At 47.4% G+C, this 14774-nt stretch overlaps 1 protein-coding gene across 1 annotated transcript; it reads right to left on the bottom strand.

Moving 5' to 3' along the window:
* Window positions 1-124: 124 nt before the first annotated feature.
* On the bottom strand, window positions 125-13349 carry ATP23 (ATP23 metallopeptidase and ATP synthase assembly factor homolog). Its single transcript, XM_080935200.1, has 6 exons — window positions 13114-13349; window positions 10934-10979; window positions 10247-10328; window positions 4219-4356; window positions 3716-3799; window positions 125-500 (listed from the first exon to the last, which is right to left on the bottom strand). Exons 1-6 carry the CDS (start codon window positions 13298-13300, stop codon window positions 297-299), a joined length of 741 nt encoding a protein of 246 aa, XP_080791326.1. The 5' UTR covers window positions 13301-13349; the 3' UTR covers window positions 125-296.
* Between the last annotated feature and the right edge of the window lie 1425 nt (window positions 13350-14774).

Here is a 14774-nt window from a genome sequence, read left to right as displayed (position 1 = left end):
CATCACAGCCAAATTCTAAAATTATCTCAACAAAAGGGCCAAAAATAAACATACTGTAGAAAATACAAAAGTACCATTTATTTTCCTTATATGCTAAGTGATTACCTATAAAGATCCCATTTCTCCCTGGTAGTTTAAGGAGTTCCTTTGGCCACGTTTATTTTCTTGTAGTCAAATGCTAAAATCAGCAAGTCTGCATCTGATGCATAGAACCTAACGGATCATTTACAACTTGTACATTTTGAGCCGCAGAACCGCACGTCCGTTCCTCGTGGTCCTGTCAGACGGCACCTTCTTCATATGTTCGAGTAGTAGCGATCACGGCTCTGAAAGTCCCTGTGGGCATGTCTGGCGTCCGTCTCGTTATGGGGGATCCGGCCAAAGGGCTCTCGGTCATTGTAACAGGACTGGAAGACGTCATCCACGGCCTTCCGGGCCTCTTCTCTGCTGATGTTCCGGACGGCCAAGATCGAAAGAACAGCTCTGTCCCGCACGCAAGTCTAAGGGGAAGGAAAGGTTTTAACTTTGTGTGAAATTTAATTATATGATATCAAATGTTACCTAAATCAAATTAAGATTAATTTCTCGGGGCTGGAGAGATGACTCCTCAGTGAGGAGCTCCTCTACCAGAAGACCCAGGTTCAATTCCCAGCACCCACACGGCAGCGCACAACCGTCTGTAAATCCAGTCCCAGGGAATCTGGTACCCTCACACTGACAGACATGCCATCAAAACACTAAGGCATATAAAATAAAGTTAAAATAAATCATAAAGATCCACGTCTCCTCCTGTTTATTTATTAATTTCTGCCATTCTATAAATTAAAAATAACAAATATAATTCTCTAACCATGGAACATGTCAGTTCACTCTAAAAATATTTAGACATAAAGCCACCATTTCTTATATTCTCAGGAATATAACCAATGTCTTCCTCTGATGCACCAGGAAATCTCTGCCAAACATGAATTCCCACTTTGCAAAATCACAAAAAAAAAAAAAAAAAAAAAAAAAAAAAAAAAGCTGTGGACAAGGTCCTGATTGAACTTGCTTAATTAAATTTAAAACACAGTTTCAAGGGGCTGGAGAGATGGCTCAGTGGTTAAAAGAGCTGCTTGCTGTTCTGAAGGACCCAAGTTTAATCCCCAACAGACATGGTGGACAGCTCACAAACACCTGTAACTCCAGCTCCAAGGATCTGGTGCCCTCTTCTGGCCTCCAAAGTTGCATACACTCATGTGCACACACCCACACACACATGTAACTAAATATAAAACCTATCTTTTTTTAATTTTTTAAGACCTACTTATTTATGTGAGTACACTGTAGCTGTCTTCAGACACACCAAAAGAGGGCATCAGATCCCATTACAGATGGCTGTGAGCCACCACATGTTTGCTGAGATTTGAACTCAGGACCTCTGGAAGAGCAGTCAGTGAGTCATCTCTTCACCACTGAGCCATCTCTCCAGCCCCAAACCTATCTTTTTTAAAAAATAAAATATACTTCACTCCCACACCTCTTTCATAATTTTTCAGTTGGCTGCTGATAGATTAACTTTTTACTGTTTATCCTGAGGCAACAGGAAACTATTCACACATACACCCAAACTTAAAAGGTTTCTGTTTTTAGGCAGAAATTAAGCATAATCTTTCATAGGTCTCAGTTTTGCTATGAGACCTATTATCTATTAGCTAATATTATCTAATATCTTGAATCTGTTGATCCTAAAACGTCCATGTTTTAAGAAATGTAAGGTCCCACCATTCCAATTCCTAGAGAGCTTTTAAAATATTTATCTCTCTTCTCCAAACTAAAATCCGAAAGAATATCCATTAAAGATAATTGTGGTGGTTTGAACAGCTAAACCCAGGGAATGATACCATTTGGAGGTGTGGCCCTGTTGGAGGAAGTGTGTCACTGCAGACATGGGCTTTAAGACCCTTGTCCTAGCTGCCTGGAAGCCAATCTTCCAGCTGTCTTAGGAACAAGAGGTGGGACTCTCAGTTCCTCCTGCACCATGCCTGCCTGGATGCTGCCATGCTCCCACCTTGATGATAACAGACTGAACCTCTGACCTGTAAGCCAGCCCCAACTAAATGTTGTCCTTATAAGAGTTGCTTTGGCCATGGTGTCTGCTCACAGCAGAAAAACCCTAAGATAATAATCAAAAGAATATCTCTTCTCCAAACTAAAATTCAAAAGAATGGTATGTGATCTGTCCACTAAAGATCACCAAAAGCAGGCATGGGGGCCTGAATTCAGGCCAGTCCAGCTACACAACAAGACTGTCTCAAACATAAGAGTGAAAGTAAAGGCCTGTGTGGAGACACTCCTCTATGCCACCAACTTGAGCCTGAGCCCAGGAGAAGAGAAGAAAAACGGCAACAGAAGGCCCAGTCTCAAAAACTAAAGAAATAAAACCTAAGCAGCGATTTTGATGGTCACCAATATTGTTTTCCTAGTTTTACCTCTACCTCAGTCAAACTGGAAATTCTCTCTCGCTACAGGACAGCGCAAGATACACAGTAAGACCCTGTCCCCTCCCCCAAAAATACAGATTTTAAAGCTTCAGAAGACTCAATGGCAGACCACGATTGGGACTCACTCATCCTTGGCAAGTGGTGGTGGCTCACACCTTTAATCCCAGCACTTGGGAGGCAGAAGCAGATGGACCTCTGTGAGTTTGAGGCCAGCCTGGTCTACAGAGCAAGTTCCAGGACAGCCAGGGCTACAGAGAGAAACCCTGTCTCAAAATGCCTCTGCATCGGCTCCTGTCTCCAGGTTGTCTGTCCTGACTTCCTTCAGTGATGGACTACAGATGTGAGAGCAAAAGGCAAATAAACCCTTTCCTTCCTAACTTGGTGTTTCATCATAGCAATGGTAACCAAGCTAAAGTAAATTCATACCAGAATAGTGGGCATCACTGTGACAGACCTGACCACGTTGCTATGGGGAGGGATGTGGAAGGACTTTGGAACTTTGGCCTAGAAAAGCCATTGGGTGTTGTGACCACGGTGGGATGTTCTGTGGGAGCTTGGATGTTGAGAGCAGTGCAGAGGACAGAGGGAAGCCGGCTTGTGACGTTTCAGAGGGAAGATTAAAGACTATCAGGGATGTCTGCTACTTTAAGATTCTGTGGCTCTGGCCAGCGGTGGCTGAAGAATCTTGTGATTAACAAGAGACCGGAACCACTGAGGTGAAATCTTCTGGGAAGTGTTCCCTCAGAGTCAGCTGTGTGCAGAGGTGGCCACGGTTGGATCTCGTGCCGGCGGCCGGACTTGGTAAGAGTCAGGAGAAGTTATGTCTTAAAGTGTTGTGTGTCAAGTTGACAAGGAGTCAATTGTGTGTGTTTGTGTGTGTGTATAAAAACCCACATGACTATTGGGACACAGGAAGGCACTATGATTTCACTTGGATTCTCAATCCCCATTAACAGTATCCTAGAGTTGAAGCTAGAGATGGTTCGGCAGTTATAGGCACTCACTGTTCTTGCAGAGGACCCAGTTTTGGTTCCCAGCACCCACATGGAAGCTCACAACCATGTGTAACTGCTTCCTGGGAGATCCAATGCATTCTTCTGACCTGCACAGGCGCCATGCATGAACACCTACACCATGGGCGGTAAGCGGTCTGCAGTCTCTTCCCACGGATCGTTGTTCAGACTCGGTGTATCTGCTCACGGCATGGTGGGCGTGGGTGATTCCGTGTTTACCTGATGGTGTTGTTTTAATCCAAAACGCAGCCTGAAGAGTTCGTTCACAAGTGAGCAGTCCCCACTGAGGCTTGCGGCTCGAATCTGTCACAAACACAGAGGACAAGTGAGAAGCAAAGAGGCTCTCTGTCTCTGCACACCAGCCAGCGTTTAAGCTGGGGAAGAATAGAAATCACCATGCATCTCTGAGACCCCAGTGTATCTGACACTTCCTTCTAGATAATCTCTTTAAACATCTGTTAGCAAGAGCACAACCCCAAGAGTGTGCTGTAAAAACTAGAGGTGCTCAGAGGGGGACTTTCTAACCGTCACCTGTAGCCTCGTTCATGATCTCTAGAAGATACGGACACTTCTAGAAATTACCAAAGGACTTCAAGAAAGCATCCTTCCAAAGAAGGATGTGACCCTGGCCACAGCCCAAACCTCAGGGGCTCTCAGACCTGGAGCCTCAGCCATGAGTCTCCTCGGGCCCGGGACTGTGTATAAGAAATACCTAAACTCACCTCCGAGCACGCCAGATGGCTGATGTTAGTGAACCAGTGGACGTGAGCCCGGCAGTGGTCAAAGGCGTGAATGAGCTCGTGGGTGACGACCCTGCCCATGTGTGCCTGATTCCGGATGTTATTCTCACACAGAACGATCTGGGAAACACCAAAGAGAAGTTCGAGATCCCATCCCTCTCGTTCGCGGCCACCCGCCGGAAGCCTCCCCTCAACCGTCTCCCTCACAGCCCCTCAAGTCCCACTTCTGGTGACCTCTCCTCACTAGACGGTGCCCACAGTCTGGGTAAAGATGTGTTCATATGCTGCACCGCAGAGCTGACCATACCAGTTTACCTCCCATGCCGCAGCTTTCGGAAGACACAGACATATTTAAAGCACGGTTGCTAACTTAGCAAGCTGGCAGATTCCCATATGTAAATTTTATTTTCAACTGTTAGGGAGTAATACACACATGAGTGGGGGGGGGGGGGCAGAGAGACCGGAAGTAACCCATGGCAGGCTTGCTGAGATGTGAACTCTGGTCCCCTGAAAGAGGACTAAGTGTTCTGAAGTCACCTCTCCAGGTCCCCAAGCTCATCTTAGCCTCTCTGTGCCTCAGTTTCCTCAGCAGCGAAGACAGTAATGGGCAGGGAACCAGGACTATAGAAAGCGCTTCTCCGAAGGCTTCAGAGCAAGCACTGAGTGAGCGCCAGTCCCCAGTGAGCGCCAGTCCCCTGCAGCTAGAATGAGGGAAAGCCCCCAGGACTGCCCACCCGGCAGACATAAGGAACACAAAGGCCAGCTGCGCGCTAGGCAGGACCCTGTGAGAACCAGGAAGACACGAGGGTCCTAACCAGGACAGTGGACTAATATTCACTAAGACCTAATAATCGACTTACAATCTATTAGTGGAGACAGATATTAATAAACGTCCATCAGAGTGTTTAACACATGCAGTGGTGGTCCTGAGCAAGTACAGGAATTCCAGGCTTGCTCTGGAGAGCACAGGCCTCTCTGTGGCAGGAATGTTTCAACTCAGACCCTCAGGGCTGAGTGGGGATGTGTCTCGGCTGGGAGAGTGATGGCCTAGCCCGCACCAGGCCCTGGGTTCCATCACCCAGTATCACTCCAGCCAGACATGGCAGACCACTCAAGAGGTCGCAGCAGGAGAATCAGAAGTTCATGGCCATCCTCGGGCCAGCCTGAGCTACAGAAGATGTCTCAAAATAAGCAAATGGGGCTGAAGAGATGGCTCAATGGTTAGGGCACTGGCTGTTCTCCAGAGGACCAAAGTTTAATTCCAGCACTCCCCGGGCAGCTTACAACCATTTGTAACTGCAGTTCCAAGGGATCCATCCAACACCCTCTTCTGGCTTCTGTGAGCAACACACATACACATGCGGAGCACAGATACGCCATCAAAACAATCATGCACATAAAAATAAAAACTTAAAATTTGAAAAACAGCAGGGGAGAGAGGTACCTAAGATAGTTTGAGGGGAAGAAGGAAAAGGGGAAATAATGTAATTAGACCCTAATCGCCAACAAAAAAAAATTATTTAAATCAAAAATTAGGGACTGGACATGGCTCAGCAGTTAAGAGCACTGACTGCTCTTCCAAAGGTCCTGAGTTCAATTCCCAGCAACCACATGGTGGCTCACAACCATCTGTCTGATGTCTTCTTCTGGTGTGTCGGAAGACAGCTACAGTATACTCACATACATAAAATAAATAAATCTTAAAAAAATAAGAAATATCAATTATGATCATTCACTTAAAGGCATTTGTTTGAAAGGCTGAAATGTGTTTTTAAAAATTAAATCAAAAATGAAAAATGTATCGTAAGAATAAACTAGAGACCTGGCCTAGTTACACAGGGAAAAGGGGTGGGAACAGAATGTGCAAAGGCGGGGGGTGGGGGGTTGAAGGAAGAGGTCGTGTGGGAAGGTGAGATCTGAACCAATAGCATGGGTCCAAGGCGCAAGCCGGCTGGTGACGTCTGAGGCCGCACCACACAGACCTTTTTATTCTGCAGCAGCAAGAAGCCTCCAAGGGAAGCGCTGAAACAGGGGCATGCTTTTGTGTTTACCCTTAAAAGTACAGCCCAAAAACTAAGTGACAGGTGATCAAAGCTGCATTCAGAGAAACTAGAGGCCCTAACCCTGAGGCCCTAACCCTGAGGCCCTAACCCTGAGGCCCTAACCCTGAGGCCCTAACCCTGAGGCCCTAACCCCAATCCTTCTAACCCTGACCCTAACCATGTCCCTGACTCTAACCCCCTAACCCTAGCCCCTCTAATCCTAACCCTAACAAGCCCTCTAACCCTGACCCTAACCCCCAACCCTAACCCCTCTAACCCTGAGCCTAACCCTAACCCTGACCCTAACCCCCAACCCTAACCCCTCTAACCCTGAGCCTAACCCTAACCCTGACCCTAACCCCCTAACCCTAACCCCTCTAATCCTGACCCTAACAAGCCCTCTAACCCTGACCCTAACCATGTCCCTGACTCTAACCCCCTAACCCTAGCCCCTCTAATCCTAACCCTAACAAGCCCTCTAACCCTGACCCTAACCCCCAACCCTAACCCCTCTAACCCTGAGCCTAACCCTAACCCTGACCCTAACCCCCTAACCCTAACCCCTCTAATCCTGACCCTAACAAGCCCTCTAACCCTGACCCTAACCATGTCCCTGACTCTAACCCCCTAACCCTAACCCCTCTAACCCTGACCCTAACCATGTCCCTGACTCTAACCCCCTAACCCTAACCCCTCTAACCCTGAGCCTAACCCTAACCCTGACCCTAACCCCCTAACCCTAACAAGCCCTCTAACCCTGACCCTAACCCCCTGACCCTAGCCCCTCTAATCCTAACCCTAACTCTGACCCTAGCCCCTCTAACCCTAACTCTGACCCTAACCCCCTGACCCTAGCCCCTCTAACCCTGAGCCTAACCCTGACCCTAAACCTGAACCTAACCATGACTATGGCCCTTACCCTAAGCCTAACTGTGGCCCTAACCTTAACCCTAACCCTGAACCTTCTAACCCTGACCCTGACTGTGACCATGACCCTGACCCTAAACCTGTGACCCTAACACTAACCTTAACCATGACCTAATCCTGATCCTAACTGTGACCCTGACCCTGGCCATGACCCTAGCCCTACTCCTAACCCTAACTGTAACCATAACCCTAACACTAACCAACTTTCTGCAAAAGGCAGAAGATAGCATTTTGGGGCAAGAATAGCAGGAGCCAAAAGATAATTTAGGAGTTCAACTGAACAAATTTGAACTAGAAATAAGGAACCAGAAGTATCTGTAAATGTCTGGGCTAAATGTTAGAAACATGCACTGAGATGTATAAAGTCAGGCTGAGCGTGGTTGGTCATTCATGTGATCCCAGAATGTGAATCAGGGTCAGGGGTACACCGTCTCAGCTAGCCTGAGCTACATAGAGACCAACCTGGGCTACGCCAGACCCTGTGTCAAAAAAAGAAAAAAACAAAAAAACAAAAAAAGGAAGAAAAAAAAAGCTAAAAAAACAGATTGGGTGAAGAATCACCAAGGTGAGCTTGGACACACGGGGTCTAAGGTATACTGCATAGATTTCATTTATCTTTTAATTTTTAAGATTCACTTATTTATCATGTAAGTAAACTGTCCCTGTCTTCAGACACCAGAAGAGGGCATCAGATCCCATTACAGATGGCTGTGAGCCACCATGTGGTTGCTGGGAATTGAACTCAGGATGTCTGGAAGAGCAGTCAGTGCTCCTAACCACTGAGCCATCTCTCCAGCCCCCTCTCTGGTTTTCTTAACTTCATTTGTATACTGTTCCTTTGTGCTTGCATCAGAACCACCCTACCTGATACTGTTTCCAACCCTGTAATTGTGTGAGGTAATGCTGCAGATATTCCGGAACCTTCCCTCCTGCTGATATTTGCAAGTGTCTTCCAGATACAAGTCTGAGTAGACAACCATCTGTAATGGGATCTGATGCCCTCTTCTGGTGTGTCTGAAGACAGCTACAGTGTACTCATATATAATAAATAAACCTCACGACGGTGAGCAGGATTTTATATGTTCACAGAACCACAAAGAATGTATTCACAGCATAGTCTAAGTAACTCAGAGTAGTCCACACATGAAGCAAAAAGCAAAAGATTACACGGTGCGCATGCATGGGTAGCATGGGTGGGTGGCATGGGTGGGTGGGGAAAGCGCTCAGAGAAGCAGGAAAAACGCCCACAGTATGGTAAGGATGTGATTCAAGATGACCACACAGTTATCTGAAGTCCTGAGAGCACTGACTCCTCAGATCTGGTGGCAGCTACACGCTCAGGGGCTTCCCTGCTGCTGAAAGTGTACCCAGAGGCTTTCTAATTTCCTGGATGAATGGAGGACATTATAATAAAAATGGCAATTTAAAACAGGATGGGATAGGGTATGACTGTGTTTAACCCTATAACTGAGAGCTGAGAGTTAAAAATGTTCACTGTTTTTTTCCCTAACACAAGTTCAAGCTCTCCATGTAGCTGAGGGTGGCCTTGAACTTCCGATCCTCAGGGTCCACCTCCTTAGTGCTGGGGTCACAGACATGTGTTGCCAAACAAGGATTATGCAGTGTTAGGAGTTCAGGGGTCCATGTAAGACCCATGTAAGAGGTTAACTCTCCCAAGTGCCACAGCCCCAGTTCCCAAAATGCTCCCTCTGCTTAGCCACTGCAGGGGAGTGGGTGACCTTAGCAAGAGCCACAGAGAGCTGTCAGCATCGTGAGAGCAACCTACAGAGAAGAAACAGAGTAAGAAAACATCACCTGCCCGAGCCCATGGCCAATCAGCAGAGGGACCCAAGTGTCTCTAAAATCCACAGCGCTGACCCGTAACTACTGCAAAGAGTTGTGAATAATAATCAAATACACATTAAGTTACCCAGCAGAAAGCAGCTAAGTGGGGCTAAATGTCAAAAAAGTTACCTACAACACGCTCACCTACCTGTCACGGCACCCAGTCCACCTGCCACCTCCAGTACTGTCAAACCCTCCACTGACTTACTCACATTAAAGCTGAACGCTCACTAGCGGGTTAGGCTCCACCACGAACAACTTTACCACCAATAACTAACTCAATTCTCCTCGCCAGGCTAAAAGACAGATGCAGTCACTCTCGACAACATGAAAAATATCTCAGTCCCCCACTCAAAAGTTACCTGACGTGGTATTTCTTAGCCCAGCATTCACGGCTGCCGACCACACGCTCACATTTCTTTGCAGTTCTCAGTCACTGCCCCCCACATGTCCCTGTCCTCTGGCTAACCTACACAGCAGCTACTCCTGCGGTTCCCTACGGTTTTGGTTACCTTCTCTTTGTGTATTCTGAGGAGTACCTGTCAATCAACACCTCTCTGTCCTGTTGTGGTAACCACACGTCAGTTTGGACCCTGACTGACTACCTTCCATCAGCCTAGGAGTTAAAGAACTAGTTCCTTTTATCTCTCTTTGTGTCTAAGTGTGTTTTGTCTGCATGTATGTCTGCATACTACATGCATGCCTGCAGGGGCCAGAAGTGGGATTTTCTAATGGTTATGAGCCAACATGTGGGTGTAGGGAACTGAACCTTGACCTATGGGAAAACAGCCAGTGCTCTGAACCCCTCTCTCCTGACCCCAAAGAACCAGTTGGTCTGCGGCACAATGTAAGTGGGGCCCAGTGGAAGGAAGTTAAACCGTTGGGTATGAGGGGGCTGTAGTGACATTGATGTCAGTATACATAGTTCTCCCATGACACATGCCACAAAAGCGGTGGGGTCACGTGACCATGGACTGAAGCCATGAACCAAAGTAACTCTGATCTCGATTTCTCAGTTTCCTGTTACAGCGACAGGAAATTACCACAGTGCAATACTCTAACATGCCTCAAACTTCCAACCCTCTCCTCAAGAGCAAGGCCCAATCTTGCTTTAAAAGCCCTACGAAAAGACTGCCAGGTAGGGTGTGAGGCATGTGACGTGTCCAGCAAGGGAACAACTCAGCGAAGAAACGCACCTGAGACGTAGACGCATCGAAGCCTCCACTGACGTTTCCATCACAGACCTCGCAGGAAAAGTGCCTCCCCCTGTTCACAGGACTGAAAAACACAGAGAGACGTGAGCAGCCCCCACCAGAACACCCAGGACGGCCCTCTCACCACCACCTAACACGGTCAGGACTCAGTTCTCTCCAGACTAAAGGAGACTGTCTCTGCAGAGCCTGTACTGCCTCGGATTCGATCAGGACCCAACAGACCACTGGTCACCTGACGAGGACCACACTGGAAACATGACAGAGTTCCACCCTTGGGCCAGAGTAGTAAGACATAGCTATCAGAAGTTATTCCCTCTAACCCTCTCTGCGTTAACATCTGGAAGCCTCCTATTAATTAGTCCAAGCTAAGGTTTCTTCACCACAATGCCCTAGGCCGGAGGAATGGAGAGGCCAAGCTTGGTAATTACCCACAAGAGACTGTGAATATTGCCTTCACTAATATTCAAAGCAAGTGACAGAGCCAGAGACTGAGCTGGGACAAAGAGAGCCAGAGAGAACAAGACCAGCTGGAGAGCACTTGGCCTGTCTCAGTGACGAGAGAGCTTGCGGTCCCAATGAGAAATCCCAAGTATAATATGCTGCTAGTTATGGGGGGGGGGGGTAGGACCTCCAGAACGGGCAGTGACTTTTTTAAAAAGATTTACTCACCAGCCTGAGTGTTTCATAGCGTCAAGTAGAAGTCTGACGTACGGATCTACAGAGATATTAAGTACACTCATTAGAAAATGTAGCAACACATAGTCCTCCCTGAAGACCCAGTTACTCCACTCCTGGGCATATACCCCAAAGGTGCTCTAACATACAGTAAGGACACATGCACCACAATGTTCATAGCAGCTCTATTTATAACAGCCAGAAGCTGGAAAGAACCCAGATGTCCTTCAGTAGATGGATGGATACAAAAATTGTGGTATATTTATACAATTGAATACTACTCAGCTATCAGAAACAATGACTTTATGAAATTCCTAAGAAAAAGGATGCATCTAGAGAATATCATCCTGAGTGAGATAACCCAGTCACAAAAGAACAGACATAATAGGCAGTCACTGATAACTGGATACTAGCCCCAGAAAGATCTGAACACCCCAGAAACAACTCACAGACCATATGAAGCTCAAAAAAAGAAAGGCCTCAGTCCTTTGTAGAAAACAACAACAACAGTGTATAGCACCCCACAGAGTGAGGTACACCTAGACCTTAAATCATTAATAACTCAAGAGCTAAGAAGATTGCCTTGTGGCAATTTTTGGTATTTAAAAATCATTATGTTTAATCTTTACACACCAAGAAAACTTGGACTATTTCCATGTTACGTTTTGTTTTACATGTACTTTATGCTTATGGTAACTAGTAAGATTTCAATGCGTACTGTCAAACCTTTAAAAAAAATCAGTACTGACAAAAATATATTCATAGTTTTATGCCAAAATGCTTTTAAAAATCTGTACATGTATCTCTCTTTTTTAAAATAAAAGTTGTAAGAAAAAAAAAGAAAGAAAGAAAATGTAGCAGCAATGAAAGCACCCAAATAGCAGGCATCACAAAAAAACTCACAAATACTATCTTAAAGCAGTTTCTAAAATGGGCATGTAAATTAATGCCAATTAAAATCAAGTCTTGCGAGAAATAGAACATCACAAATACAAACACTAAAATGGTCCCCACAAGAATCTTTATACCAAAGACTGCCTCAATGACTAAACACTTAGCATTACAGCGTGTGTTAGGAGACCAGGGGCATCCGGGGCTGCTCTTAGAGAACCAAACTAGCACAGTACCTAGACTGGAGGCAGGCAGCGCCCACAATGTTCTCTGTGGTAACACCATGCCTCAGCCTGAGTACCACATTCCAATGGGACCTGCCAACCCAAGTTCTTCAGTGCAGGTTAGCAGTAGACATGTGTGACTCTGTGGTCGATAGAAAGAAGAAAGGACACTTAGGGACTGAGCCCAGTGGTAGGGCCTTACCTGGTAAGGCCTTGGGTTCAGTCCTCACCTCTGAGGAAAGGGAGGAAGGAAGGGAGGGGGGAGATCGCACTAAAAAGATAGCTCAGGGGTTAGTAGCATGTGTTGCTCTTGCAAAGGACCCAGGTTGAGTCCCAACACCCACATAGTATCTCACAACCCTGGACACAAGGAATGCTGACAGCGCACAGACATACGTGCAGGCAAAACTTTTTTAAAAAGACAGTAAAGTTTTTGATCAGCTGACTACTCAATTATGACCGATTCTGCTATAAAATAGTAACTTTATTATCTGGGACAAATACATTTAAATCTTACTTCCCTAAATAAATCAGGCAACCTATGCGGATACAGAAGAGCAAGGCAGTGTCCCCGGACTGGAGAGAATCTGCTCAGTGTCAGTGGGAACCAGTGTGCCTGCCTGACCCAGGGCAGTAATAAACCTCTAAGATGTCACGGGCTTCTCAGAACATATGATGAAGCTAAGGACTCTCCTTTGAAAAATGAGCGAGGGTTTCCCCTACTGCAGTGAATGAAGGTGAAAGAATCCCCCACTCCCCACCCCAGGAAAGGGGTGCACAGTCAGAAGTAAAACTGCTTTATTAATGAATGAAGTTCTTCCCGGTTCTCTCGCCAGCACCCTACAGCTCGTGCAGCTGCATAACTTACATAAGAAACCAGTCAGTGTGACCCAGAAGGGCAGACTCCCAGCCCGGGCCTTCACTGGCCGGACCCACGCCCCCTCCCGCCCACGCAGCCCTGGGGCTGCAGTGCAGCCCGTGATCAGTGGGGTCCCGGCCCTTCCTCGCCCCCCGGGTTCAGTGCCACCCCGACCCCAGCCTCCAGGTCGCTGCTCCTACTCGTCTCCAGCGTCTTCAGGAGCATGAGCGGACAACTCTGGTCCCGGGTGAAGAGGCTGGAGAGGAAGCCCTGCTGGGGCTTCCCGTGGGCCGGCGGCTCGGGCGAGCCCTGGCCGGAGTCCGGTCGCTGCAGCAACGGCTCGCCCGCCGCAGGCCCCGGCTCGCCGCCTCCCGGAGCTCCCGCCATGCGGCCCGCAAGCCTCCTCCTGCCGGCTCGCCCTGGACGAACCGGGCAGCCGCTTCCGCCGCCGGCGCACGCTCCGCGGGCCAGCGCCGAGAAGACGCGACCTGCAGTTCGGGGCGGGGCTTGGGTGGGCGTGGTTGTGAGTGGGCGTGGTTGGTGGGCGGGGCGTGGTGGTGGGTGGTGCTTCGCGGCCGGCCAGTGCTGGCCCTAAATTCCCTTCTGCACCTCAACCACCTGCTGTTTCTCTCACTCCTGCTACCCACTCAGGAATTAAAGGCAGCATTTTCACAAACGCTTGTAAACAAAGACTGGCTGGTCTTATCAAAATGTGCCTCACAGGGACCCATTCATCAATCATCCTCTTGCTCCAGAAATAACTCATAATAAGATACACACCTCACTTCTACAGCGTATACATATGTACCTCAACTCATGCTGTGTCGCCTGTCTCAAAGGCCTTTTCCTCAGTTCCCATAGTCAGAGTCTAGAGTAAGTCTGCCCCCGGGGCATTACCAGCGCGTTTACTCAAAATCAATGTGGCCCGATCTGCAGTTCAAGGTCCTTTGTCCCTGTTAGTGCACCCATGACAGACTTCCAAGTTTTATTTAATGTGTGTGTGTGTGTGTGTGTGTGTGTGTGTGTGTGTGTGTGTGTGTGCTTGTCTGTGTGTGTGTGCTTGTCTGTGTGTGTGTGTCTGTGTGTGTTTCTTTCCTCACACTGCTGCCGTGGGCCAGGCAGGATGGTAGAGTCATTACAAGGGTAAATGAGAAATTTTCTGAAGTTGAACCTTGGTATATGTTTTACGTAGGAAAAATGTCTAAGGAAAGTAGGTGCGCAATGCCTTGTTAACAGCACTCGGGGGCCACGGTGCCCGGTAAACATGAGTTACGTGAGAAACAGGGCATTCGCTCATTTGAAATATTATACAAACGTGAGCGCCTGTACTTACAGACTAATAAAGCTATAAGACAAAAATGAGACTTTTATTGAGCTCCACTTACGTGTATCATTTTCCACCCTCATTACAACCTTGCAAAATGTATCAACCCTAATGTGCAGGTAGAAATGAGCTCAGCAAAACTAACCCAGCTACAGAAGGCTGGTGGTGTAACTCAGTTGTGAGAGTACTTGCCTGAAATGCATAACGTGCTGGGGTCTACGCCCAGCACCACATAAGCAGACAGTGGCAAGATGTGCCTGTAACAGCAACACCGGAGGAGGTAAACCCAGGAGGATCAGAAACTCATTGCGATCCTCAGCTACACAGCAAGGTCAAGGCCAGGCTGGGATACATGAGACCACTTTGACATCAGACATGGAGATGTAGAGTTTGGAGTTTGCCCAGCTGACTTCCTGTCTTGCTTTGGTTAAGTGACTAAATGAATCTCAGAAGAGACTCTGAACTTAACTTTGGGCTTTTAACATTGTTGAGACTTCAATGGACTACGGGGCTTTTGAAGTTGGACTGAATGTATTT

Source organism: Micromys minutus (assembly GCF_963924665.1).
Source record: "Micromys minutus genome assembly, chromosome: 22".
Lineage (NCBI taxonomy): Eukaryota > Metazoa > Chordata > Mammalia > Rodentia > Muridae > Micromys > Micromys minutus.
Note: the sequence above shows the minus strand (reverse complement) of the source record. Positions and strands in the feature narration are given on the sequence as shown.

What these genes read in the sequence shown, in the direction of transcription:
- ATP23 (XM_080935200.1), bottom strand. Translation starts at nt 13,300, where the DNA reads ATGGCGGGAGCTCCGGGAGGCGGCGAGCCGGGGCCTGCGGCGGGCGAG. An exon ending in GCTATGAAACACTCAGGCTG is followed by an intron (nt 10,329 to 10,933) that starts GTGAGTAAATCT and finishes TGTGTTTTTCAG; the next exon opens with TCCTGTGAACAGGGGGAGGC. An exon ending in GCCATCTGGCGTGCTCGGAG is followed by an intron (nt 3,800 to 4,218) that starts GTGAGTTTAGGT and finishes TGTTTGTGACAG; the next exon opens with ATTCGAGCCGCAAGCCTCAG.